Below are 26,829 nucleotides of genomic sequence, written 5' to 3' on the forward strand. Positions count from 1 at the left end.
ATGGGAATGGGGAAGGGATGACAGGGTAAGAATGGGGTGGGGGGGGGAGGGAGGGTTGGGTGGGGGCAGGTAGGGTGAGGGGAAGGGATGGTTTCTATGCAGAGGGGGGTGGTGGGGTTGCCCTCCCCTCTGGTGTTGCTGGGATGCTGGTTTTGGGTTCGCCTCTTGTCTCTAGGACTGTTGAGTTGGGGGCTGTGATTTCCTGGTTTGCTTCTCCCTCCCTGCGCTTCCTCCTTGCCTCTTGCTGCCCTGGCTCTCTCCTCCTTCGTCCTGTCCCTCTGCAGGAATACTTTCTTGTATCCCTCCACATGCTGCAGTCGACTCTTCCTTTCTGGGAATATCCTCCTTCGTGGTTTCGTTTGTAAACACCACCTTTACAAGTCGGTTTCTGTCCTGTTGTTGTACCAGCCCAACCTGAAAACCTTCTCAATGTTTCGTTCAGCCCCTTCCATCTGTAACCCTTTCAGTAGCCCCTGTACTGCCTCTCTATCCTTGCTATTCCATTCTTGCCTGTTGGATCCTTCCTGTTCTTTTATGCCTACAACTACCACTGATCTTTTTCTCTCCAGCAGCTGAGTGGTGCATCTTGCTGCTTCCTGTGAGGTGGCTGCTGCTGCATCGCTACCTCCCTCACTGTGTCCATTGCTTCTGAGCTCCTTTTTCAGTATGTCTGCAAATGTTTCAGGTACAGAGGCATTTCCTTCCAATGTAACATTTCCCACCTTCCCTTTGGATGATAATCTGATGCTCGGTCTTTTTATTTTTTTCTGTGAGGGATTTGATCTCCTCTCTTGCTGATGTCAGCTCACTTTGCAGGTTGTTAATTGTAATCCTCATTTCCTGCATCTCCTTCCTGAATCCCTCCAGAACTTGGGTTAACATGTCCCTCGTTTGATCAATTTGGCTGTTTCCTGTGTCCTGTTGCGTCCACCTGCCATGTTGCCCTTGTCAAGAGAGAGAGAGAGCAAGAATAGTCCTAGTGTGAGTGGTGTGGTGGGGAGGGGGGGGAGTGTTTTGGGAGAGTGGGAGTGGTGGTGGGGGGGGGGGAGTGTGGTGGGATAGTGAGATGGTGGGTTAAGAGAAGGGTGAGGTGTAGTCTTCAGATTACGGCGGGTGGGGGAGGATTAGCGGCTTATCTGGGTTCCCAGTGAGCTCACAGTTGCTGTCCCTGTTACCTGTCTACCACGATTGTATTATTACGATTGTATTATTGAATGGAATGCAATAGTGTCTATATGATATGATATTATATAAACCTTGTACACTGTTGGGGACTTATGAGAGACACTTACCAGCCAGCCCCCCACAAGCACCCTAGGTGAATACATGGCGGGTCGTCGGTAATCCTGTGAGGTCTTCAGGTCTCCACTTGTATCCCGGCTGGTGCGACTGCTGCTTCTTCAAGAAGTCGATATTCACTAGCTATTTTCTCTAAATTCACTAAGATAATTCACCACGAGATGTGATCAATGTGTTGCATAACAATGCCACTGTTCAATTTACACTGTCCCGATTCTCACTGCACAGTACACCCGCTCCCTTGAACCCTATTGTTCCCTGGTTAACGCGGACCGCTGACCCTACACGTCTGCTCACGATCAAAGCTGACCCAAGACTGTGTAGATATGATAGAGCCCAATAGGCTCAGGAATCTGTACACCTGTTGATTGACGGTTGAGAGGCGGGACCAAAGAGCCAAAGCTCAACCCCCGCAAACACAACTAGGTGAGTACACACACACACACACACACACACACACACACACACACACACACACACACACACACACACACACATACACACACACACACACACACACACACACACACACACACACACACACACACAACTCACACACACACACACACACACACAAACACACACACACACACACACACACACACACACACACACACACACACACACACACACACACACACACACACACACACACACACACACACACACACACACACACACACACACACACACATGTCAGGATGAGAAGAGAGGCAGAAAGACAATACGAAAATGACATCGCAAGCAAGGCAAAGACTCAACCTAAATTGCTACACAGCCACATGAGGAGAAAAACAACAGTAAAGGAACAGGTAATGAATATAAGGATAGGGGCAGAAGGATTCACTACAAACGACAAGGAAGTGTGTGAGGAACTAAATAAGAAATTCCAGGAGGTCTTCAGTTTAGAGCAAGGAGAGATTCCAGAGATAAGAGAGGGAATAGTTAACCAGGAACCAGTAGAAGAGTTTGAGATTACCAGTGGGAAAGTAAAGAAGTGTTTACTAGAGTTGGATGCGACAAAGGCTATAGGCCCAGATGGAATCTTTCCTTGGATACTAAGGGAAGGAGCAGAAGCACTGTGCCTGCCACTCTCCTTAATGTATAACAAATCACAGGCGACAGGGGAACTGCCAGAAATTTGGAAGGCAGCTAATGTAGTTCTAATATACAAGAAAGGGAATAGACAGGAGGCACTGAACTAGAGGCCAGTATCCTTAACCTGCATAAGATGCAAGCTGATGGAGAAGATTGTGTAATATCTCCCATATTAACAGGGACTTGATGAAAGTTCTTTCATCAAGTCCTTGTTAATATGGGAGAACTCTGTGTCTATGCTTAACGCACAACTTGCCTAAACACGCAAGTAAAGTTTTACAACTTTAGAACACTTTCCCACCATGAGACTCGAACCCTAGGCAGCACAGAAGCCTCACAGCAACTGGTATAACAGGTACGCCTTTAACACACTGCACCAGTGGGTCTTGAGTGAGATGGTTGTACCATCTGTTTTAAGGGTCTGAGTTTGGTGCAGTGGGTTACTGGCATACCTGTTATGCCACGACAGTGCACAGCCTCCCATGCATCCCCACCTCCCATCTTCACGAGCCCACCCAACTCAGGCATCTGCCTAGACATGATGCATGGTATTAGGGACTACCAGGTTCCTCCCAGCCAGGAGAGAGATACAAATACTCCAGTGCAAGATGACAATCACTTTACCTAAGGGAATGGCAGAAGAGTCCGCTGCCAGCCAGCTCACTCTCAACAAAGCCAACCAAAGGAGAGGCACATGCAGGGGTTTGTTGGAGCTTCATCAGCATCAACCTGGTCTCCCAAGTCATATATCAGCATAGTGACTTTGCTGGGTCAGGGAGGCCTCCTGTTGGAGGAGGCCACATCCAGGAGCCTGATGTACCAGTGCAAATCGCAACAGATTACATTGTAACAGACGACCTGCTAGAAGCAATTAAAGCAACGTCAACCAGGACATTCATCCACATCCCGAAGGCATCTCGCCCATTTGCTGCCAGGAAATACACGGACCTCATCAGAAAGTCAATAGAGGGTCAAATAACCAAGATGAACCGGATACCATCAAAGTCTTGTCACAATTTGCTACTTTTTTGCAACGCATGCTTAGGTGTTCCAGACAGAGCCCAACAAATACTAAACGTTTGTAAACGTTTTTAAATGCTTGCAAAAAGGTAACACTGTAATTATTGATTTAAATACGTCTTTCTGACGTTATTAAAACCATTAGAGAAAACTAAAAATATTTATTCTTGAGAGGGAACTATCAGGGGGAAAGTGCAAAGCCATTACGACGATAAAGCATTTGGAAGGGGTCACGATAAGGATTTGGGATGGGACGGGGGAGGGGGGGGGGAATGGTGCCCAACGACTTGAACAGTCAGGGATTGAATGCCGACCTGCATGAAGCGAGACCGTCGCTCTACCATCCAGTCCAGTGGTTGGACTATTTATTCTTGAGAAAAACTTTTTTAAGATTGATGTTAAAACTTAAAAACAATAGTAATACTATCCATTTATGATGTTTTCATGTGTATTCACCTAGTTCACCTAGTTTTGCTTCCGGGGGTTGAGTTCTGCTCTTTCGGCCCTCCTCTCAACTGTCTATGAACTGTTTTCCGTACTACTACCACTATTACATTTTTTTCCAAACCACACACACACACACACACACTCACACACACACACACAGACTCACACACACACACACCAAGAAGCAGCCCGTGACAGCTGACTAACTCCTATTTACCTATTTACTGCTAGGTAACCAGGGCAAAGGGTGAAAGAAACTATGCCCATCGTTTCTTGCCAACGCCCGGGATCGAACCCGGAACCACAGGATCACGTGTCCAGTGTGGTATTCGCTTGGCCACCGGCTCCCTTCGCCCTGTGTGTGCAAGCATGAGTGCGTGTGTGTGTGCGAGCGTGAGTTCATGTGTATGGGTATTTTTTTGTGTGTGTGTGTGAGTGCATGTGTGTGTGTGTGCGTGCATGTGTGTGAGTGCGTGTTTGTGTGTGTGTCAGCGTGCATGTGTGTGTGTGTGTGTGTGTGCATGTGTGTGAGTGCATGTGTGTATATGCGAATTTGAGTGCATGCATTTGTGTGTGTGCATGAGGGACAACAAGAGGTCACCTGTATTCACCGGGGACCAGCTTCGCTACCCTACGCTAAGTACCTGCCATAAAGTTTGAACAAAATAACATACATAATATTACTAATATACGGTATACATATAATATTATAAATATTAAACATATAAATATATATACATATAATTTTATAAAGAGTTAAAAGGACTGACATCAACAAGTGATCCATACAGTGACTCTCAATACAACACAATACATCAGACAATGGAGAGGTGTGGCGAGTGTTCGGGAGTACTGGGAAGACGTAATGCAGGCGTAACGTGCTGCATCTGTAACATAAGATTTCACCTGGGCTGTACAGAATTAGCTCCAGGATGCATAAAAAGGCAAGGAATTTACTGGGTTTGCAAAGATGACAGATTAATGTTAGAGAACATAACTAAACTGATGAAAAACATTCCCGAGTCACAGAGATTATCATTCACAGACAGGCTACCAGTGATATATGCGGACTGGGAAAAGTCAACATTGGATAACGGCCAAAACTCAGGAACAGATAGTTTTGAGAACCGCAGCAGTAGTGTGGAGGAGGAGACTATTGTGGTACAAAATAACAGCAATATTGCAGAGCCAGAATTGGGACGAAAAACGGAGATGGCTCCAATAAAGAGGTAGACAAGACAGTCACATATAAATACCTTGAAAAACGCAAAACCGGAAAACATTTGCAAATTCTACGCTAAAGGAATATGCAAATATGGAAAATTAGGAGCAAAATGCCATTTTCTGCATCCTCGAAAATGCAGGAACATGTTGGAGAGGGGTACATGCCGTTTTGGAACAGGGTGTAGATACTTCCACCCTAAATTATGTCAATTTTCAATTAGGGATAAAAAATGCTACAATCTTCAGTGTCCGGAATTCCATGTGAGAGGTACAGAGCGTTATAGACGGGAAGATCAATATGACACTACTGGAAATTTTTTAGAGGAAGGCAGAAACAGAGTAGTAAATATAAGAGAGAGGAACAGTCAGATGGAACCACTACAGGATTACAGAGGGGAACGGAGATACCCACAAGACTGGAATTCAAATTATCAACAAGCACACAGGTACTACACCAGACAACACCCGTCCTACTACCAAAACTGGACGAATCACTTCCAAAACGACACACCCTGGACGCAAACACAGTGGCCTCCTTACCAGAGCCTCAGATATTAACACCAAGTAAGGCTTCCAGCACTTCCACTAACACGATAACATCATTTATATTTGCCAACATCCAGGGTATAAAAACACGCAAAACCAACAAAGTTCAATTTATAGATGGTCTCCTTCATGAGGCAAATGCAGTGTTTGCAGCCCTAACAGAAATCCACACAAAGGACTACCATGATGGTGAAATATGGATCTCAGAGTACAATCTTTTCAGATGTGATAGGAAACACCGGCTTCAGGGTGGGGTCAGCCTCTACATCAAAAACACACTCATCTGTACTGAGCTGCTAAACACCTTAAATGATATGGTGGAAGTGCTGATAATCAAAATAGAGATTTTAAATGTAGTTATTGTCCTTGTATATAAGTCACCGGAGGCAAACCCTTAGCAGTTTAAAGACCAACTAATGAAAATAGAACACTGCTTGGAAAACCTCACAAATCCAGCTCCAAACATCATCCTGCTTGGGGACTTCAACCTACGGCACCTGAAATGGAAGCACCTGGCTAATACAGTAATATCAGAAAGAATACCAGGAAGTAGCCTAAATGAACAGGCACATGCAAATGACCTGCTACGGTTGTGTGACAGGTTTGCCTTAAACCAGCAAATAGTAGAGCCAACTAGGAAGGAGAACACGCTGGACCTCATTTTCACTAATAATGATGAATTGATCAGGAACATAATGATTACAAATACCTGTTACTCAGATCACAACTTAATTGAAGTTATGACAACCATGGGGAGTAGACCTTCAAAACCAGTTCAGATTCCCGGTGGAGGAGATTTCAGCAAATTCAACTTCAATAATAAACAGATAAACTGGGAGCAAATAAACCAGGACTTCACAGAAATAAACTGGGAAGAACAGCTAGAAAATGCAAACCTGAACCAGTGCCTGGAAAAAATAATCTCAGTAGCACTAGAAATATGTTCAAACCGCATACCTCTAAGAAAAAAGAGGAAGAGATGCAGATTGGAACGGGAATATCGTTCCCTATATAGGCGAAGAAAACGAATCGCGCAACAACTTGAGAGTCGCACCCTATCTCAAGAACGGCGAAGAAGGTTAGGTAGAGAAATAGAAACAATTGAACGGAAGCTACAAGAATCATACAAAACCCAGGAGAAGCAAAGAGAGCAAAAGGCCATCAGTGAAATAGAAAGAAATCCGAAATATTTTTTCTCCTATGCAAAATCAAGATCAAAAACCACATCTAGTATCGGGCCCCTGCGAAAGGAAGATGGAACTTTCACCGATGACAACAAAGAAATGAGCGAGCTACTGAGGACGCAATACGACTCTGTTTTCAGCGAGCCATTAAACACACTAAAGATTGATAACCCAAATGAATTTTTCATGGATACGATACCAACATCAAATCATATATCAGACGTCACCCTATCCCCTGTGGGAACTGACCTGTGAGATTTATATTTATTTAATTTATATGAATTTATATTTACGTTAATTTATATACTTCGATAGCAATTTGTATAATGATAAGTGGACTGTATTTCTGCAATAATCTCACAAATCGATCCTCTACACATTAGGGGGGTTTATATTAAATTAAATTTATATATATGCAGCCAATCAAACTACAGTATTAACTACATACATTGAAAAGGTTCCTTATCTTATAGTACAGCAGGTTAGTCCACCAGGTATAACTAGGGTGTAGACACCAAATTATCCTCTTTGAGGTAGCTTCCATCACCCAGGTAACTGATGCACAAAGCCTTGCTTCCATGTCTTGACCTGTCAAAAGGGCGCTAGCTGTGAAGCCAGGTTTCTAATATGTGACAAGCTATATCAGAGAAAACACTGTACATGGAACCTTAAAGACCTGGCTTAATTACCTTTAGTTTGAGGCGATTTCGTGATCTAACCGGGCCACCCAACCCAATGACATTAATGGCCACTAATGATAGATAATGGGTATCGGAAAAAACACTTAACTTGATTTGTAGACAGCGTGTTGATAATGGTACACTTTTGGTTTCCATAACACTACGTCCAAGTAAATTTAACAGGAGCCGTATTTGCTCCCGTGCCTCTGGTCTAGTATAAACAATGGCTGCCCTCCTTCCTCACTCTTGCCTGGCTTACATTGTCCAGATAACAGAAAGTGATAGAAGGGTCACATTTACTCTACTTTAATATTGATAATTAAGTTAATTTATATGAGATGTTTTTATGATGGAAAAGTCCAAAGACTAATGTATTTAAGAATAATTCCCACCAAAATAGGTGGAGAATATAATAGTATGTGGTGATGATATCCCGTTTTCTATAGACGGTAATTCCACTACAAGTTACGTTTTCTATGGGTAACTTGTTGGTAATACAGCAGCAATTATTATCTGTCTGTATGATATATTAAATGGTGTCGGATTTTCCGACATAATTCCCCAGGGGCTGCTCACGGGTCGAAGTCCTATTTAGAACAGACGAACACCGATACTCCTCCTTCGAATTATTTGATTAATTTGATGTTAGTAGTTAGTAATCACACATTTGTGTGTCTGTTCGTACAGGACGGATGTCCCGTACTAGAGTTGCAGGGGTTAGAAGTCTAATGCAATTTCATTTCCCTGTCAACTCTTGAAAGGCTAATATTCAAGCCTTATTACATATTATTTAACCCAGAAGACTGGATGTGATCAAGTACTACAGTCAAGTATGATTCAGGGACTGCAGTGAGATCAGTGACATTAGATATAACTTGAAGTTTCTTCAGGTAACTGGTCACTGATATATAAACACTGAGGCCCATGGAATACATCTTGATTAAATAATAAATGTATCAAATCAGTCATCAGATTTATTGGGGTTTAATTTAGTTAATTGATTCAGAAGATTGAATAGCTCATCATTAAAGTAAAGTATGGTTCTGAGACTGCAGTGGGTTCAGTGACATTGGTCGCAGTGACTTGTAGCTGTTTTAGGCTACTGTTCACTGATTTGCCACTGAGGCCTCATGAATTCATCTTTAGCTTTAAATGATGATACTAACATCAACCTCTGTTACTATAGTCAGCTGTAATCTCCTTAGTATAATGCTACTGGAGAAATATAATCAGCTGACAAATTTAGATTTCTATTGGTATTGTTTATCTGCAGGCATAGGTCTCCTCAGGCTTGATACTGGGCCTGAGAGTAATTTACCTCCTGCAGATTTTAACATGGTTATACCCTGATATTTAGTAGGGCTACCGATGAATCGATGGCAATAGTCTGTCCCAACAAGGAGACCGAAGTCAGTGAGGTGATCAGACTTAATATTATCTGCCAATTTTATTCCTCTATTTCTCAGGAATTTGGCTGTTGCTCTCAGACCTTGAACTTGCAGGTCTACTGGTATTTTGTCCACCACAATGGCTTGTACTCGACAGACGTACCTGCCTAAGCGTACTGATGGTTGTACCACCTGGTAGACTTGAGGTCCTGCATCTGTTACAAACCCTGAGATGTTGAATGACGTCTGGGCTACAGGCCTTAATTGTAGTTCATCTGCCAACTTTTTAGTGACAAATGTTCTCTGGGATCCTTGGTCAAACAACCCACGGGTATGGACCTTGGCCCTCTTATTCAGGATGGTAATTTGGGCAGTAGGCAAAGTCGTATTACATTTAGACTTCGCCGATTGGACACTCTTTGTTGGTTGCACCTTGCAGTACTGTACTGAGGTGGGAATGCTATCTTCCACCTTGGGGTTTGGAGACGTTGTTTTGGTGTCTCTGCACAATGCTGCATGGTGCTGACCTTTGTTACACCTATTACAGGTGTGTAATTGGGTATCACAGTCGTTGATGTTATGTTTCCTGAGGCACCTCGTGCAATGTTGCAAATCTTTGAGTCGCTCAACATGGGCGTCACTATCAGGAAAATTAGGGCAGTGGTACATTGAATGTTTCTCATTGCAGAACAAACATGTTCCATAGCTTCCAGTACCCTTTGGTGTCACGTTCTTGGGTGACACAGTAACTATAGGCTTGGAGGGTCCCACTGCATATACGCCCACACTGCTACTGTTCCACTTTGGTGTTAAATTATATTGTCTAGATTGATTTGGAGTACCTTTGGTACTCTGTGGTTTACTATTATTGGTCTCTGAGGGTTTACTTGGTGGTTTTAATTTGTCATGTGTTCGTAATTGATGAACTACTGACTTTAAACCTTCAGATATTTCATTCATGGATAAGATACTTTTATTGTAATGAGCACTCATTTGTCTCAATACGTCCCTAGGTATTTTCTCCTGGACAATTATTTTCAAGACCCACTCAGCCCCGTTTGTATCTGCTGTCAGGCTGAGGGCATTGATCAATGATTCTACCTCCAGCTTGAAGACTTGGAGTGAATCAGCTGAAGCCTCCGGTGGGGGTAAATGCAACAGCTCATGAACTAAATGTGATGTTCTTACTTCTGGATCAGCATAATTATCCTTGAGGAGTTTTACTGCCAGATCATAGCCGTCATTAGTTAATCTCAGATGGGATACTACTGTTTTAGCCTCACCTGATAATTGGCCTTGCAAATAAGAGAATTTACTACTCTTTGGTAAAGATTGTTTTGAGTCTACAAGGTCAACGAATTTGTTCCAAAATTCGTCCCAATCTTCCTCATCTTTTCCTGAGAAAGTGGGTAAATTAATTGGAGGGAGTCGAGCTTCTGCTTGACTCGTATTAGATGCAACTGTTGCTGTTGCCTTGTTCTGGGCAATTAATTTGACATAAGGCTGTAACGTGGCCTGAGTATGATCTTCATAATTCGCAAGATCAACCATAATGTCGTCTTTTTCTGTTTCTGATAAATTAGTGTTGGCAAGTTCAGCCACATATGTTGCTATTTGGCATTTGATTTGCTCAAATTTACCTGCAGCTGCTTGATAATAGCTTTCCAGGTCAGCATAATCAACTGTTGATTGTTGTGACAAATCTTCACATTTCTTGATCTGTCTTGTTAAGTGCCCTTTAAGACCTGCAAGGGTTCTTTTCATTCTCCCTGCATTATCCATATTAGCTAGTTGGTAAAGCCTTGTGGGGCTTGTAATGGGGCTGCTCATAATGCTGAACAAGCACTGATGGTAGCCTAGGGTATAATTTCTGCACTCACTAGGCTGTAATCCTACCTCTACTAGAGGTTAGCACTTAAAATTAATACACATTATATATATACAATCATACACACTAATGATTTGAGTGATAAACCAGTGTCACTGGAAGTACCTTTAGGTTAGCTCTTCAATATCACCCTAGGATGGTAGAGACACTAATTAACCACTCAAAGGTGTAATGATCATAAGTAATTTATTATATATACACAACTCAACTCGAGTTGATAAAAATTACACCCAAAATAGGGTCTGGACCATTCATTAATGGTGTTAGGTTGATCAATATAGTACAACTGACTATGGTAATAATGGGACTAGGATGAGCAATAATAGTTCAACTAGTCAATGGTTAATATCCTACCCTGTTGTGGGTTGGCAATTAGTAAATATTATACTGTGATCACTAGTGCAATATATATTAAATAATTCTCTATTCTGGAGATATAATATACACAATTAGTGATAATAGCCTCTTAATTAGCCTCTATGAAACTTCTAATATTATCTAGAAGTATTAAATATTATTAGTGACCTCGCGAAATAAACTCCACAAAATTCGTAGATAATCTCTCGCGAAATTTAACACCATGAAATCCGTGAACAATCTTGCGAGGACACAGCCACTAATTTGGCTGGCTTCAATATTAGTGCTGTCATTTCACGAAATAACACGCCACCAAATATCTGTGGGTGTGCATGAAACCGCCGGCGAAGCTGAACTCAGTTGAGGGGGGGCTCCTGAGCTCCCACGAGGCAACGCCGCTGTCTTTGACTGGCTGGCCTTTTTTTAAATCACACTGCACTAGTTAATTTAATGAATCCACTGGTTAACTGGTTCATCCGGTACTAAGATGACCAAATGTGGGTTCAAAGGATCAAATAATCCGTCATCCGGTTCGAAGATGACCAAATAATGTGGGAACCGACCTGTGAGATTTATATTTATTTAATTTATATGAATTTATATTTACGTTCATTTATATACTTCGATAGCAATTTGTATAATGATAAGTGGACTGTATTTCTGCAATAATCTCATAATCTCACAAATCGATCCTCTACACATTAGGGGGGTTTATATTAAATTAAATATATATATGCAGCCAATCAAACTACAGTATTAACTAAATACATTGAAAAGGTTCCTTATCTTATAGTACAGCAGGTTAGTCCACCAGGTAAAACTAGGGTGTAGACACCAAATTATCCTCTTTGAGGTAGCTTCCATCACCCAGGTAACTGATGCACAAAGCCTTGCTTCCACGTCTTGACCTGTCAAAAGGGCGCTAGCTGTGAAGCCAGGTTTCTAATATATGACAAGCTATATCAGAGAAAACACTGTACATGGAACCTTAAAGACCTGGCTTAATTACCTTTATTTTTGAGGCGATTTCATGATCTAACCGGGTAACCCTACCCAATGACATTAATGGCCACTAATGATAGATAATGGGTATCGGAAAGAACACTTAACTTGATTTGTAGACAGCGTGTTGATAATGGTACACTTTTGGTTTCCATAACACTACGTCCAAGTAAATTTAACAGGAGCCGTATTTGCTCCCGTGCCTCTGGTCTAGTATAAACAATGGCTGCCCTCCTTCCTCACTCTTGCCTGGCTTACATTGTCCAGATAACAGAAAGTGATAGAAGGGTCACATTTACTCTACTTTAATATTGATAATTAAGTTAATTTATATGAGATGTTTTTATGATGGTAAAGTCCAAAGACTAATGTATTTAAGAATAATTCCCACCATAATAGGTGGAGAATATAATAGTATGTGGTGATGATATCCCGTTTTCTATAGACGGTAATTCCACTACAAGTTACGTTTTCTATGGGTAACTTGTTGGTAATACAGCAGCAATTATTATCTGTCTGTATGATATATTAAATGGTGTCGGATTTTCCGACATCCCCACTGGATTTTGAAGAAGCCATAAACAGTATGCCTATGCACTCTGCACCAGGCCCGGATTCTTGGAACTCCATATTCATCAAAAACTGTAAAAAACCATTATCGCAGGCCCTCCACATTCTGTGGAGACAAAGCCTAGATACTGGCGTTATTCCTGATATACTAAAAACAGCAGATATAGCACCACTTCATTAAGGAGAAAATAAGGCAGAGGCAAACAATTACAGACCGATAGCACTAACATCGCACATCATAAAAAATTTTGAGAGAGTGCTAAGAAGTAAAATCACAAAATACATGGAATCACAGCAACTCCATAACCCCGGACAACATGGTTTCAGAACAGGGCGCTCTTGCCTGTCGCAGTTGCTGGACCACTATGATATGGCATTAGATGCTATGGAAGACAAACATAACGCTGATGTAATTTACACAGATTTCGCAAAAGCTTTTGATAAATGTGACCATGGTGTTATTGCACACAAAATGCGTTCAAAAGGAATTACCGGAAAAATAGGCAGATGGATCTACAATTTCCTGACCAACAGAACCCAATGTGTAATAGTCAACAAAATAAAATCCAGCCCATCAACCGTGAAGAGCTCAGTCCCCCAGGGTACTGTGCTTGCTCCAGTACTTTTTCTCATCCTCATTTCGGACATAGACAAGAACAAAACCTATAGCACTGTATCATCCTTTGCAGATGACACTAGGATCTTCATGAGAGTAGGCAACATAGAGGACACGACGAACCTCCAATCAGATGTAGATCAGGTCTTTCTATGGGCTACAGAAAATAATATGGTGTTTAACGAAGATAAGTTCCAGCTCATGCGCTATGGAAAAAATGAAAATATAAAAACGGAAACCACGTACAAAACTCAGGCAAATCATAACATAGAACGAAAAGGCAATGTAAAGGATCTGGGTGTACTTATGTCGGAAGACCTTACCTCTAAAGAACACAATAAAGTAGCCGTCACAACTGCAAGAAAAATGACAGGTTGGATAACAAGAACTTTTCACACTAGAGATGCTATACCGATGATGATACTTTTCAAAACGCTTGTGCTCTCTAGAGTGGAGTACTGCTGCACAATGACAGCACCTTTCAAAGCTGGAGAAATTGCTGACCTGGAGAGCGTGCAGAGATCCTTTTCTGCTAGAATCCACTCAGTAAAACACCTAAACTATTGGGACCGACTAAAGAGCCTAAAACTGTACTCCCTTGAGCGCAGGCGCGAGAGGTATATAATAATTTACACGTGGAAAATATTAGAGGGGCTGGTCCCAAACCTGCACACAGAAATAACATCACATGAGTCCAGAAGACATGGCGGGATGTGCAGAATACCCCCGTTGAAAAACAGAGGTGCAACTGGTACTCTGAGAGAGAACTCTATCAACATCAGAGGTCCGAGACTGTTCAACACGCTTCCACTACACATAAGGGGTATAACTGGCCGACCCCTCACAGTGTTCAAGAGAGAACTGGATAAGCACCTCCAAAGGATACCTGATCAACCAGGCTGTGACTCATACGTCAGGCTGCGAGCAGCCGCGTCCAACAGCCTGGTTGATCAGTCCGGCAACCAGGAGGCCTGGTCGATAACCGGGCCGCGGGGACTCTAAGCCCCGGAAGCACCTCAAGGTAACCTCAAGGTAAGGAGGGTGTGTGTGTGTGTGTTTATGAGGGGTGTGTGTGTGCGTGAGGGCGTATATGTGTATGCGTGAGTGCATGCGTGAAGGCGTGTGTTTGTAAGTAAGTGCATGAGTACATGTGTGTGTGTGTGTGTGTGTGTGTGTGTGTGAGTGCATGTGTGTGTGCGTGACTGAGTGTGTGTGCATGAGGGCGTGTGTGAGTGAGTGCATGTGTGTGTGCGTGATTGAGTGTGTGTGAGGTGTAGGCATTGTGAGGTTACATTCAAGCCAACAGTCTTTGCTATCTGAAACTTCAGGAACGCTTTGAATTTTTAAAAAGACATGTATATTTTAAACTTGCATTGTGTCAGCAAGGAAATAAGACATATCAATGCATTAATGTGATAACGATGTTAAAAATCGTGATGGAAATTGATAAACGTTGATGGAAATGTTTCTGAACTCAAATTTTATATAATGTTGATGAAATTTGTTTAAGTTTCGAATACCGTCATGCGACCCACAGATGTCCAAACGGCCAGCTAGGCTCCAGTCTGCCTGTCGGCCTTCTCCCGTGAACATTGTCTCTGCCTAACTATCTCTGCGTCTGTCTCTGTCTCTCTGTCTCTGTCTCTGCTTCTCTGTCTCTGTGTCTGTCTTTCTGTCTCTGCCTCTGCCTCTCTGTCTGTGCCAGGGGAAGATTCAAACAGACAGTTTCTGGCTGACTCTCTCTTCCTCCCTGTCTATACCTCTCGGCCTCTCTGTCTCTGCCTCTGCCCCTCTAGCTCTGCCTATCTGTCTCGGCCTCTCCTCGTTTCTACCGTTTTCTGAGTCTGTCTGTCTGTCTGTCCGTCTGTCTGTCTGTCTGTCTCTCTCCTCTCTCTTTCCATTCCTCTCCTCTCTCTCTATATATATAACTCTCTCTTCTTCTCTTTCTCCCTCTCTCCTTCTTTATTCCTCTTTGTCTCTCTTCTCTATCTTTCTTTCTTTCTTTATTCATCTTCTATCTTCCCTCTCTATCTTCTTCTTGTCTCTCTTTCTTTCTCTCTCTCTCTCTCTCTCTCTCTCTCTCTCTCTCTCTCTCTCTCTCTCTCTCTCTCTCTCTCTCTCTCTCTCTCTCTCTCTCTCTCTCTCTCTCTCTCTCTTTCTCTCTCTCTCTCTGTTTCCTCTCTCTCTCTCTCTCTCTTTCTTCTGCCTCACTTTATTCTCTCTCTTCGTTTATTTTCTATCTCCACCTGTCTTTCTGCCATTGTTTCTCTCCTCTGTCCTTCTGTCTGTCTCTATCTTTTTAAATGCAATAGAGATAATTATACTTAATAATTTCAATAATTACCCGCCAAACACACACCGAAACTATGACGTTGGTACAATATTCGAACAAGTTTTAACACTTCCTAACCAGTTGTAACAACCAATATAGCAAGTTGTAACAACGTTCTAATACGTCATAAACACGTTAAGCCAAGATGTAACAACTTTATTACAAGTTGTAACAAGCGGAAAATAGAGACAGTTTCGGTTTGTGTTTCTTGGGTAATAATTAGCATAAACGTTTTAAAAACCTTTGCTCTAATACGTTGTCATAACATTTAAAACATATTTTAAAAATACTTTATGGCCTCACTTTTGTATTTGTATTTACAAATTCTCAAAACACTTATAGAAAACGTAATTTAAAACGTGACGGAAGCAATCAAATGTGATTTTTACCACGTTTTGAAAACAAGAAAGTGTTTCCTGGGAGGACGCAAGACACTGACCTCCTCAATCAATAAAGCAATTTTGGATTTTCCTAGGACTGAGAAACTAATCCGCTTCCCCAAACACACCAAACAGTATCACGGCAGACCAAGTGAGACCCTCAGCGACAACAAGAAATTAGCTAACCGAGTCAGCATGAAAATTGCAGAAGGCAATACAGTCGGGACACTCAGGTTGATCACAAGTGAGGACAAAATTTTATGAGTACAAAATTTAACCCAGGGATGAAACCACGGCCCAAGCACTGAGAGAAAAATATCCCCTCAGGTCCGTAAGGGGACCTCCCCCACCCCCCTCGCTGGTCAGGGTCCTCTCAAACCAGGAACCTCTCGTCCTCCAAGAGTCAGAGGTTTATAAAGCTATCGTTTCATTTCCCCGGGCTCCTTAGGAGGAAATAGGAGTAAGACCTCAACATGCCCAGGATATGGTTAACCCTGTTCTTGGCCCAGCTGCAGAGGCGCTCTTGGCAGAAATCACAACGTTTGCTAACAACTGCCTCGCCGGGTTAATCCCTGATGAAATCAAACCATTTTTGTTGACCAAACCACACACTAGAAAGTGAAGGGACGACGACGTTTCGGTCCGTCATGAACCATTCTCCAGTCGTGTATCCTCACAATCGACTTGAGAATTGTCCAGGACGGACCGAAACGTCGTCGTCCCTTCACTTTCTAGTGTGTGGTTTGGTCAACATATTTCAGCCACGTTATTGTGACTCCTCGTCTGCTAACCCTCTTTCTTTGGTGCATCCCTATGTGTCTTGAAAATGAAGGGGGGGGGGGAGGGATCAGACCCATTGGCTAAAATAATTTTTAAGGTGTGAACCCACTTTTGACAACCCACTGCTACGTCAATATGTTGAGCCTCAAGTCAAGTAAATATTCAGGAAGGCACTCAACCTAGATATGGATGACAGTCAGTGGGACCAAGCAACACTACCAGTGAGATTTGGGTTGAATATGCATATGAAACGCAACTGAGGTAGCACTTCCAGCATTTGTATCCTTATGTACAGCAGTCAATTAGTAGGGCAGATCCTACCGGACCGTATGAGAAACTCAGTGAAAACTCATGATCAAAAGTTCATCGAAGCAGCCAGTCAATGGGAAACCACTGCACACCATCTTCCCCGATCACAAGCCCCAAAAGACTACAAGCAGGCCCACTGGGATAGGCCCATAATGGAAAAGACTGCCACAATAATGCTTGAATATGCAGATGCTAAAAACAAAGCCCGCCTCTTAGCAGAAGCAGCACCCCCATGCCGGGGATTTTTTATTTGCTGTGCCCAATGCAACCAAGGGAACTCACCTCAATCATAACACTCTCCACACTGGAGTTGCTACGCCTTGCTGCCCCCATCCTCACCGAACATAGGTGCATCTGGGGAATTTCGATGGCAGACCAATGTGGTCGTCATGGTCCGGTATGTCATAAATCACAGAGTAAGACTGCAATACATGAAGTCAGCATCATCAAGAGGAGCCTCGCCACAGCCCGCTGCTCAGCACAAAGAGAACCACACTTCTTCAGACCCAAAGAGTCTCTAAAGCGCCCAGACGGGGTCACCTTGCTTCCTAGGAAGGGTGGTAAGCAAGTGGTGTGGGACTACACATGCACTTCCACATTGGCCATTACGTACCTCCACTACAGCACACGCAAAAGGGGCTGCGCTGCTTGTTTCAGGTAAATGCAGAAAGCCATCAAATACAGAGGACTGGCACACTGCTACAGCTTTGTTCGGATCTGTTCGGAGACCCTCAGTTCGTGGGGAAAATGTGCAATGAATTTCCTGAAAGAATTGGTTGACAAAGTGATTGGCGCTACAAAAGACCATAGAGCAAAACGTTTCATGTTCCAGCGCCTCAGTATCGGGATATGCCTATTGCATCATGGGCACTAGTACAACTTCGGAGGAATTCGAAGAAATGTTTGACTTGCAACAATGATCGAATCTGTCCGTGACCAGCCCATTCTCCGAATATGTGGAGGTAAATGAAGCAGCACAAGTAAGTGTAATTATGTACTATTTCTAGCAGTCATAAATTGTATTTATTTTACTTAGTATCAAACCATACTGTCAATTAATCACCAGAATATTTGAGTTTTCATGAAAAGCTGAATAGAAAACCACGACCTAACCTAACCTTCACTGTATGAGGACAAGAATTTTATTGCGTTATATTTACAGTTAGTACTTAACCTATAGCTATATTGATATTACTGTTTTATAAACTAATAAAACAAAACTAAAATCTCTCAAAATTTATAAAATAAGTCAGGATATTTTCAAATTTGGTATAAAATCTCTTCTGTTTAATAAAACTGAAAAAGACATTTTTCATATTAAAACTTGTGTTTAAGGAATTCAATATGAAAACTTCATCTTGAAATACTGAGTGTTTTAACAGAAAAAGAGGAGAATATATGGGGAGGTAAATGTAACAGCACAAGTAAGTGTAATTATGTATTATTCCCAGCAGTCACGAATTGACCTTATTACACTTAGTATTAAACTGTACTGTCAATTCGAAGGATGGGTTGCCTTGACAATGTTTCCCATTGGCGTGTTTTTCATTTTGCTTTGATTGGTTTTGTTGTGAAGGTGTTAAGACTACATTTTTTAATCTCATACAAAAAAAATTCCCTTAATATATAAATATATAAGGAGGTGGTAGGAGAAGACAATATGTGCCAGTGCACGTGAAAGCCCTACAAGGTTTTTCCCGTGTGCTGCATATTGTCTTCTACAAGGCTTAAGGGTTCCTACAAGCAACCTAAGGACGGGTACCATTTCTGTTTTTTTATGGAAACCCACAAGCTTCAATGAAGAGGATATACGGCACCCAGGGAAGCATTGACGAACTCCCACGTGCGCTGGCACATATTGTCTTCTCCTATCACCCCCTAACTTATGTAAGTGTTTATTTTATTTAAACTTTATTACAAGAAAATAGTTACTAATAAGGTAAAAAGTTGATTAAGAAAAGTTGTCGAGTTCCTCCAGCTCCTCAGATGGCGGGTAGGAACCCTGGATGCAGTGTTCCTTTTCCCTCTGTATCAGCACGCTGAGATGCTGGAAAAGAAAGTGGGAAGCTCTAGGGTCTCTTGTTGTTTCAATTAGCCTAGAACCCAGTTTCATCAAAAAACTTATGTACCACTTTAAAAAAATGATTTATGATGGAAGGAAGCAGTTAAGAAAAGATACCAAAAAATTAAAAACACTTCCAGGACTAGTCATGGCAGGGGACCGGATGTCGCCGAGGTAACGAAAAACACCTATACCAACTTGCTGCAGTCCGCTGGGGTAATGAAAAACACCTATGCCTACTCGTTGCAGGCAGAAAAAGCAAAACTGCAGCGAGTAGTCATAAACCCCACCTTTCTTCTCTGTCTCTCTCTCTCTCTTATCTCACTCTCTCGTCTTTTTTCTCTCTCTCTCTTCTTCTTCTTCTCTCTCTCTCTTTCAATTCTTCTTTTCTCTTGTTCTCTTCTCTCCCCCTCTCTCTCTCTCTCTCTCTCTCTCTCTCTCTCTCTCTCTCTCTCTCTCTCTCTCTCTCTCTCTCTCTCTCTCTCTCTCTCTCTCTCTCTCTCTCTCTCTCTCTCATTCTCTCTCTCTCTCTCTCTCTCTCTCTCTCTCTCTCTCTCTCTCTCTCTCTCTCTCTCTCTCTCTCTCTCTCTCTCTCTCTCTCTCTCTCTCTCTCTCTCTCTCTCTCCCTCTCTCTCCCTCTCTCTCTCTCTCTCTCTCTCTCTCTCTCTCTCTCTCTCTCTCTCTCTCTCTCTCTCTCTCTCTCTCTCTCTCTCTCTCTCTCTCTCTCTCTCTCTCCCTCCCTCTCTCTCTCTCTCTCTCTCTCTCTCTCTCTCTCTCTCTCTCTCTCTCTCTCTCTCTCTCTCTCTCTCTCTCTCTCTCTCTCTCTCTCTCTCTCTCCCTCTCTCTCTCTCTCTCTCTCTCTCTCTCTCTCTCTCTCTCTCTCTCTCTCTCTCTCTCTCTCTCTCTCTCTCTCTCTCTCTCTCTCTCTCTCTCTCTCTCTCTCTCTCCCTCCCTCCTCTTATTCTTCTTCTCTTCATACTGCCATACTCATCATATACAGCTCTCAATCATCTTTATCTGAATCATACTTTAGGACATCCTGTAAGGTCTTGATGCTAATGTAATCCTCTTTAAGTGCACCAAATGAGCCCATTATGGAGTTACTCTTAAGTTTACTCAGTGCTGCATCTATCAGGAATCTCTTGGAAAACGGTTATATATCAAAATGTGGATGTACCTGTCACAAAAGCATATTTACCAGAGTTACTATACTCTGGTAAAAGGTAAAATTAGCAATAATAACACTTCCCAGGAAAACCAATGGTTACATAACATATTTATTCTCTCCAGAACTGAAAACTGCACAGAAATGGTGTGTCTGAAGAACTGCAGTTGGAACAATACTGGCAATACTGTTCCAAACTGCCCCACGACCACTACCAATGGCCCAGTCACCACCGTCCACCACGACACCACTCGCCCCCACCACCACCACTGCAAGCCCCACAATAATTCCAAACACCATCACCACAAACGCCCCTTCCATCCATCAAGTAACGAACATGACTAATGTCAACAAAACGATTCTCTGAGGTATGTTAAACTTTTTCATTTATTTCGTTCGTTGGAAATATATTTACTGAGGTGTAATTCTCATCCCAGTAAAGATGAGGAAAGTGAAGAAGGTCAAAGTAAAGTGAGCTGTATTGAAAATAGTTGTATTTGTATTCTGTATTTAATACAGAATAAAGATTAAGGTGTGCAAAGGTAAAATTGTAAAATTAATATGGAGTAAAATAAAGATGATGATTAGTAGGAAAGAAAAACAGGATAAAGTATAGAGGAGAAAATGGGAAATGAATAATTCGGAAATGGTACTATGAAAAACCGGTCGCAGTGCTCCGGAAAATTTTTAATATTATAATTAGGAGTATTTCATGATGTTAAAAAGTCCATTAATTTGTTCACATTTACAACAAAGTATGACTAACTTTATCGGTTGCATCCCTGTGTTTGTCTTCGTGCTTTTATCTCCCACATCAACACTACCTTTTCTTTTATCTCCCACATCTAGACTACCTTTCTTTTATCTCCCACATCTACACTACCTTTTCTTTTATCTCCCACGTTTAGACTATCTTTTCTTTTATCTCCCACATCTACACTACCTTTTCTTTTATCTCCCACATCTACACTACCTTTTCTTTTATCTCCCACATCTACACTACCTTTTCTTTTATCTCCCACATCTACACTACCTTTTCTTTTATCTCCCACATCTAAGGTATCTTTTCTTTTATCTCCCACATCTACACTACTTTTTCTTTTATCTCCCACATCTACACTACTTTTTCTTTTATCTCCCACATCTACACTACTTTTTCTTTTATCTCCCACATATTGACTACCATTTCAACTTTTTCTGAATCAGTCATCTGCGTTATTTTTCATGCAGTTCTTGTACTTGGCAGGGCGGTGGCGGTGTTGTGGTGACGGGAGAGCAAGAGGTCATCCAGGCCAAGTCTTGCTGCAACACCACGTTGACTGCTGAAGACTACTGCACCATATGAAGAAGTGATGATCCAAACATTACGTTCATCCTTGATAATACTTCATAATTTTCGTTCGTGATTATTCTCCTTTAAACAACAGCAGACCAAAAAATAACTATAACATTTACAAATTAATTACCTCACCCACAATCAAAGGCATGTCATGAAAATATTAAACAAACATTATTAAATAAAAATTGACTTCATTATCTGTGGTAAAATAAGAGATAGAAAATATCACTTAGATATATCAATAAAAGTTGAAATTTCATTGTTTTTTTTATTAAAGCGATTATTTGATGTTAAAAAGTAAACAGTAAAATTAAAATATATAGCCATTGTAAATTATCTATTATATAATTTCATAATTTTCTAAGCAAAAATCAAATCACATTCAAGTTCTTAGTTTTACAGACAACACACCAGACATAAACATGTGCATAAGCTGACGAGTCACCTGTTTACTGAAGACATTAGCATACCAGTAATATGAACATATTAGTATACACAGACACCTGTGTATACATGGAATTATAATGATTAAGATATATAATGGATAAACAACTATAAATCATAAAGTATTCAAAATTCCCAGAATATTTCTGATCTATAAATATCCAAGACACAAGAGAGCTTGAAAATGATCGGAATATATGAGACATCAACATGTAAACTCGGTTGGTAAGTGAGTGTCGCCAAATTTTTGGCAGTAAATGCATGAGAAAAAACGAAAGGTGAAGGATCCAACAGATACAAAAATGCAACAGAGGCAAAAAAGCAACAGATACAACGAAAGCAGTAGATGCAAACAAATAGAAGCCAAAAAATCAAATGCAAAGAAAAAGAAGCCCCAAAAAAAAGGTGCAAAAAAAGAACCAACCGATTCAAAAAACAATAAATGTAAAAAACCAAAAGATGTATTATATGAACGGATGTGAGAAACCAACAGATGCGAGAATCTAAAATATGGAAGAAACCAACAGATGCGAAGAACGAAGAGATGCAGGAAACCAACCATCGCAATCAACCAACAAATGCAAAAATTCAATAGCTGAAAGGAACCAACATATCCAAAGAACCAACCCGTGCAAAAGTCAACAGATGCAATAAACCTTCAGATTTAATAAACCAATAGATGCAAGGAACCAAAAGCTTTAAGGAACCAACAGATCCAAAGAACTAATAGATGCAATAAACCAACAACAATGGTCGTGCTGAAAAATAATTGGAATAAATTTGCAATCTTAAATTGTGTATCAGTTGCCTATTTCACAATATTATCTTCCATTTGCTATCCATGTCTTACGTCAAAACTAAATAATGGAAAACCTTCTTTATGAATCAGACAAGTCAATGAAATGAAACCAATATAATATTTAATGTTAATAAATGTTTTATGTCTGAATAGGCCCTCCATGACAGCTGTCATGTGTTGTGGTTAGCCTTGTGGGGTCCTGGGTCTTGTATGGTGGTTGGCCTTTTGTGGTGGTGGGCCTTGTGGAGTCCTGGGTCTTGTATGGTTTTGGGTATTTTATGGTATTGGGCCCCTGTGGGGTGCTGAGTCTTGTATAGTGTCCTGTCACAACATCCCACAGCATCGCTGGTAGCATAAACCTTCTCATAAATCATCAAAAACCCACCTGGCTCCCAACGGGTATGTCTAAGGCTATGGAAAAGTCCAGAACAAATCCATCAGTTTTCTGGAGCATACATATATACATGTCACCACTTTTTATACAACATATCGACAACTATTTTACTTAAACTAACAACAGCACAAGTCCAGCAGCTAGCTGTCACTAGGCTGCAATCACCTAATAACAGTGGAACACTGGTCAACTGAGAACATGAACATGGTGGGTAGTGACATATTGTACCCAGAGTGGAGTAAAATCTCAGTATGGACATCAATAACACAAGTCAAAGCCCTCTCCTGCCTGCAAAAAATAAGTCCCCTCAGGACTGACAAATGATAGAGTCTAAGCTTGCATTCAGAAAACCTAAGTCCCAACTGAACTAACATATGGCAAAGTCTAGACTCTTCCTAAAATAGGCGCATTTCAGTCCACAATGACCGGAAAAGGGACAAATTCAATTACTCTACGAAAGTACAAGACTATAAATACTTGACAAAAAAGTAAAGTCAATTACAGGTCTTCCAAACGTATGATTTACAATGTCTTGTAATGTGACAGAGTCAGAATGTCCTCTCAACCGTCTTAGTCCCCCCAGACCAGGAACTAGACTAAGTCCAACATGAGAAAATTCAGCTATATCCATATTCCAGGAAAAGTTGACTAAGTTCCAAAAAAATTGAAATTTTTCATGATTTTCACAAGCCACGAATATTAGGCAAAGTCCACAAAATTCCTCACCGGAGTCTAAATCCAACAAACAATAAACGGACCAAGTACCCACACACGCACACAGTGAGGAATATAAGTCACCTATCACAGTTACAAAAATGTACTAATGAAAAACATTATGTATACTGATCATCACAGAAACCTTCGTACATAAAGTAAGAAATAAAATTAGTATTTATATACACTACCATGGAGCACACACACAACCTGTGTGTCCTCCTTTACCACCCAGAGACCAGCGAGTCTCTCCCTGCAATTGACACCTGGAACAACCACAGGCACTAAAACTACAAAATTATATGACCCCCCCCCAGTACCGAATACAGAAATAAACATTAATAACTTAAAGTATATCATCAGAAACTGGAACATGCAATACCCAAGAATATAGTACCCACTGTAAATTATCATATATATATATATATATATATATATATATATATATATATATATATATATATATATATATATATATATATATATATATATTTATATATATATATATATATATATATATATATATATATATATATATATATATTTTTTTTTTTTTTTTTTTTTTTTTTTTTTTTTTTTTTTTTTTTTTAAATAGGGAAGGGAGTACCACCTCTGGCTGGAAGAAGGGGGACCCATAGCCTCGGAGGAAACCACACATAACGCATTGGAGGGAATGTGGGTCCCCTCCAATACAGTTTCTGTGTGCTTTTCTCCTACCACCCCCTTCCCTTTTTTTTTTTCCTTTATTGTGTATTTAAAGGTTACAAAACATACAAGACAAATGCCTAAAGGTTATGGATCTCTTGAAGCTCCTCCGCTTCTGGACAGGAACCGAGGACGCAGCAAGCATTTCCCCTCTGGATCGCCACACTGAGACGCTGAAATAAAAAACTGGAAGCCCTTGGGTCTCTGGTGACGTCAATGAGCTTGGACCCCAATTCCTTGAGAAATTCCAAGGCACTCTTGCCCCAGGGGCCATGCGTCTCAGACGCTATGGGAACAAAGAGGTATTGACCTTCCAGTCGCCTGTACTTGAGTGATTTTGCTGTTTCCCTGTGGTTGGCCGCCCCACCTGCTTGATCAGCTCCGAAGTGTACATAGGTGTCAGCCAGGGTGGATACACATGTGTAGTCCCACACCAACTGTCTACCCTCCTTCCATGAGTATATGGTGATGCCATCAGGGCGAAGTGCTGGGAAATCCGGGTTTTGGACCCCTAGGATGCGAGGTTCTCTCTCCGCTGGGCACCCAGCTGAGACGAGGCTTCTCTTGATGATGTCATTGACCTCGTTGTGTCTTGCATGCCAGCCCTTTGTGCTTCCGCAATGCAACCCATGCAGTCCGTATTGGTCTGCTTCCACCCTGTTGCAAATACACTTGTATTCAGTGTGAATTGGGGCACCAAGGCGGAGGGCCACTGCTACACGAAGGGATTCTGGATCTAGGCGCGTGCCCATTGCAGACATGGGTACTGCCAGGAGGAAGTCTCCTGCATGGGGGGCACGCACTGCTCTGAGGCGGGCTTTCTCCTTGTCTGATGTTGCGACGCTTAGCATGGCATCAGCTACTTTTTCCGCTAGAGGGTGGTCCCAGCCGGACTGTTTGTGTTGTTTTGTTGGCTCTATAATGGTTGCTGGGGCTGCAAGAATATTCCACTGATTTGAACATTCAGTGAAAGCAGGATCGTGTATTCCTGCTGAATCTCTCAGGGTTGCAGGTAAAATATCTCTGACGAGGTCGTGCGATGCATGAGAGGAGGAAAGGAAGGCTGGTAGAGCAATTTGGGAGGCTGTGCGGACACCATGGCCGCCGAGTCTTACAGGAAGGGTTGCTTGCTCCCACTGAGAGTCGTCCAATGGCAGGTTCAGGACTTTCACCAGCATGGACCTCAGAAGGGTGTCATACACATTTAACTTAGGGCTGCTGTAGGATGGAGAACATCTCAGAAAGTAGGTCAACTTAGGGAGAGACAGGCATCTTGTAAGGAGAAAAAGAGCATCATGGGCATCAATCTTGTCAATCCTGTCCTGCATTCTCTTTAGGTCAGTGATTTTTGCAGCCAGGACCTCCTCGATTGCTCGTGGGCCAATGGGGGCACCCAGGAGAGTGCAGTCCAGTGGTTCGACAACGAGAATGTCTGGAAGAGCATTTTGTATTTGCCCAGTGATGTCTGGGTTGCGGGAGATTATTTCACATTTAGATGCATTGAGAATGAGGCCTAAGGCTGCTCCCTGTTCCTGGATTTTCCTTATATCCCCCAAAATGGTTTCCGGAGTTCCAGCTAGAGTGCCATCATCCAGGTACCAGATGTTTAGCTCGCTTGTCAGACTATCAGTGACCTCTTTGATAGCTAGGCAGAAAAGGAGGGGGGCTAAGGGGTCACCTTGTTGGACACCTTCACAGGAGTTTATTTCATGCTCCCCAAAAAGAAGCTTAGAGTCCCCACTGTAGCACGATCGGATGAATGGGTAAAGGGGACGGAAATGGTTGTGTACAGCCCTGAGGACAGCGTCTCGTCTGACTTGATTGAAGGCATTTTTGAAGTCAAGCTTTACTAGTGCCTTCTGGTCCGGGAGATCAACAATGTAAGCCCGCGCTGCATGTGCTGCAGCTTCACAACCTAGGGGAATCCCAAACCCGAGCTGATGAGGTTTCAGCAAGGTGGCTGCTTCCTGGCTGATAGATCTCACTGCAGCCTTAGCTACAAGGCGTCGGAGGGTGTTGCCAACGGCAATGGGCCTGATACCCCTATCCTTCTTCTTTAGAGCACAGAGTGCTGCTCCATAAAAGAC

At 41.9% G+C, this 26,829-nt stretch overlaps 1 protein-coding gene and 1 long non-coding RNA gene across 2 annotated transcripts in view; one reads left to right on the top strand and one right to left on the bottom strand.

Moving 5' to 3' along the window:
* LOC123766593 (ankyrin repeat domain-containing protein 61) overlaps positions 1–21,945 on the top strand; it is an 86,188-nt gene extending 64,243 nt beyond the window's left edge. The window contains exons 10-11 of the mRNA XM_069308165.1: positions 20,473–20,715; positions 21,594–21,945. Of these exons, the coding sequence (XP_069164266.1) occupies positions 20,473–20,692 (220 nt within the window). The 3' untranslated portion in view covers positions 20,693–20,715; positions 21,594–21,945. The remainder of the gene's footprint in view (positions 1–20,472; positions 20,716–21,593) is intronic.
* The window catches only part of LOC138354202 (uncharacterized), a 499,672-nt gene that overhangs the window by 450,031 nt on the left and 22,812 nt on the right, over positions 1–26,829 (bottom strand). The gene's annotated exons all lie outside the window — the stretch shown is intronic.

Source organism: Procambarus clarkii, chromosome 62 (assembly GCF_040958095.1).
Source record: "Procambarus clarkii isolate CNS0578487 chromosome 62, FALCON_Pclarkii_2.0, whole genome shotgun sequence".
NCBI classification, from domain to species: domain Eukaryota; kingdom Metazoa; phylum Arthropoda; class Malacostraca; order Decapoda; family Cambaridae; genus Procambarus; species Procambarus clarkii.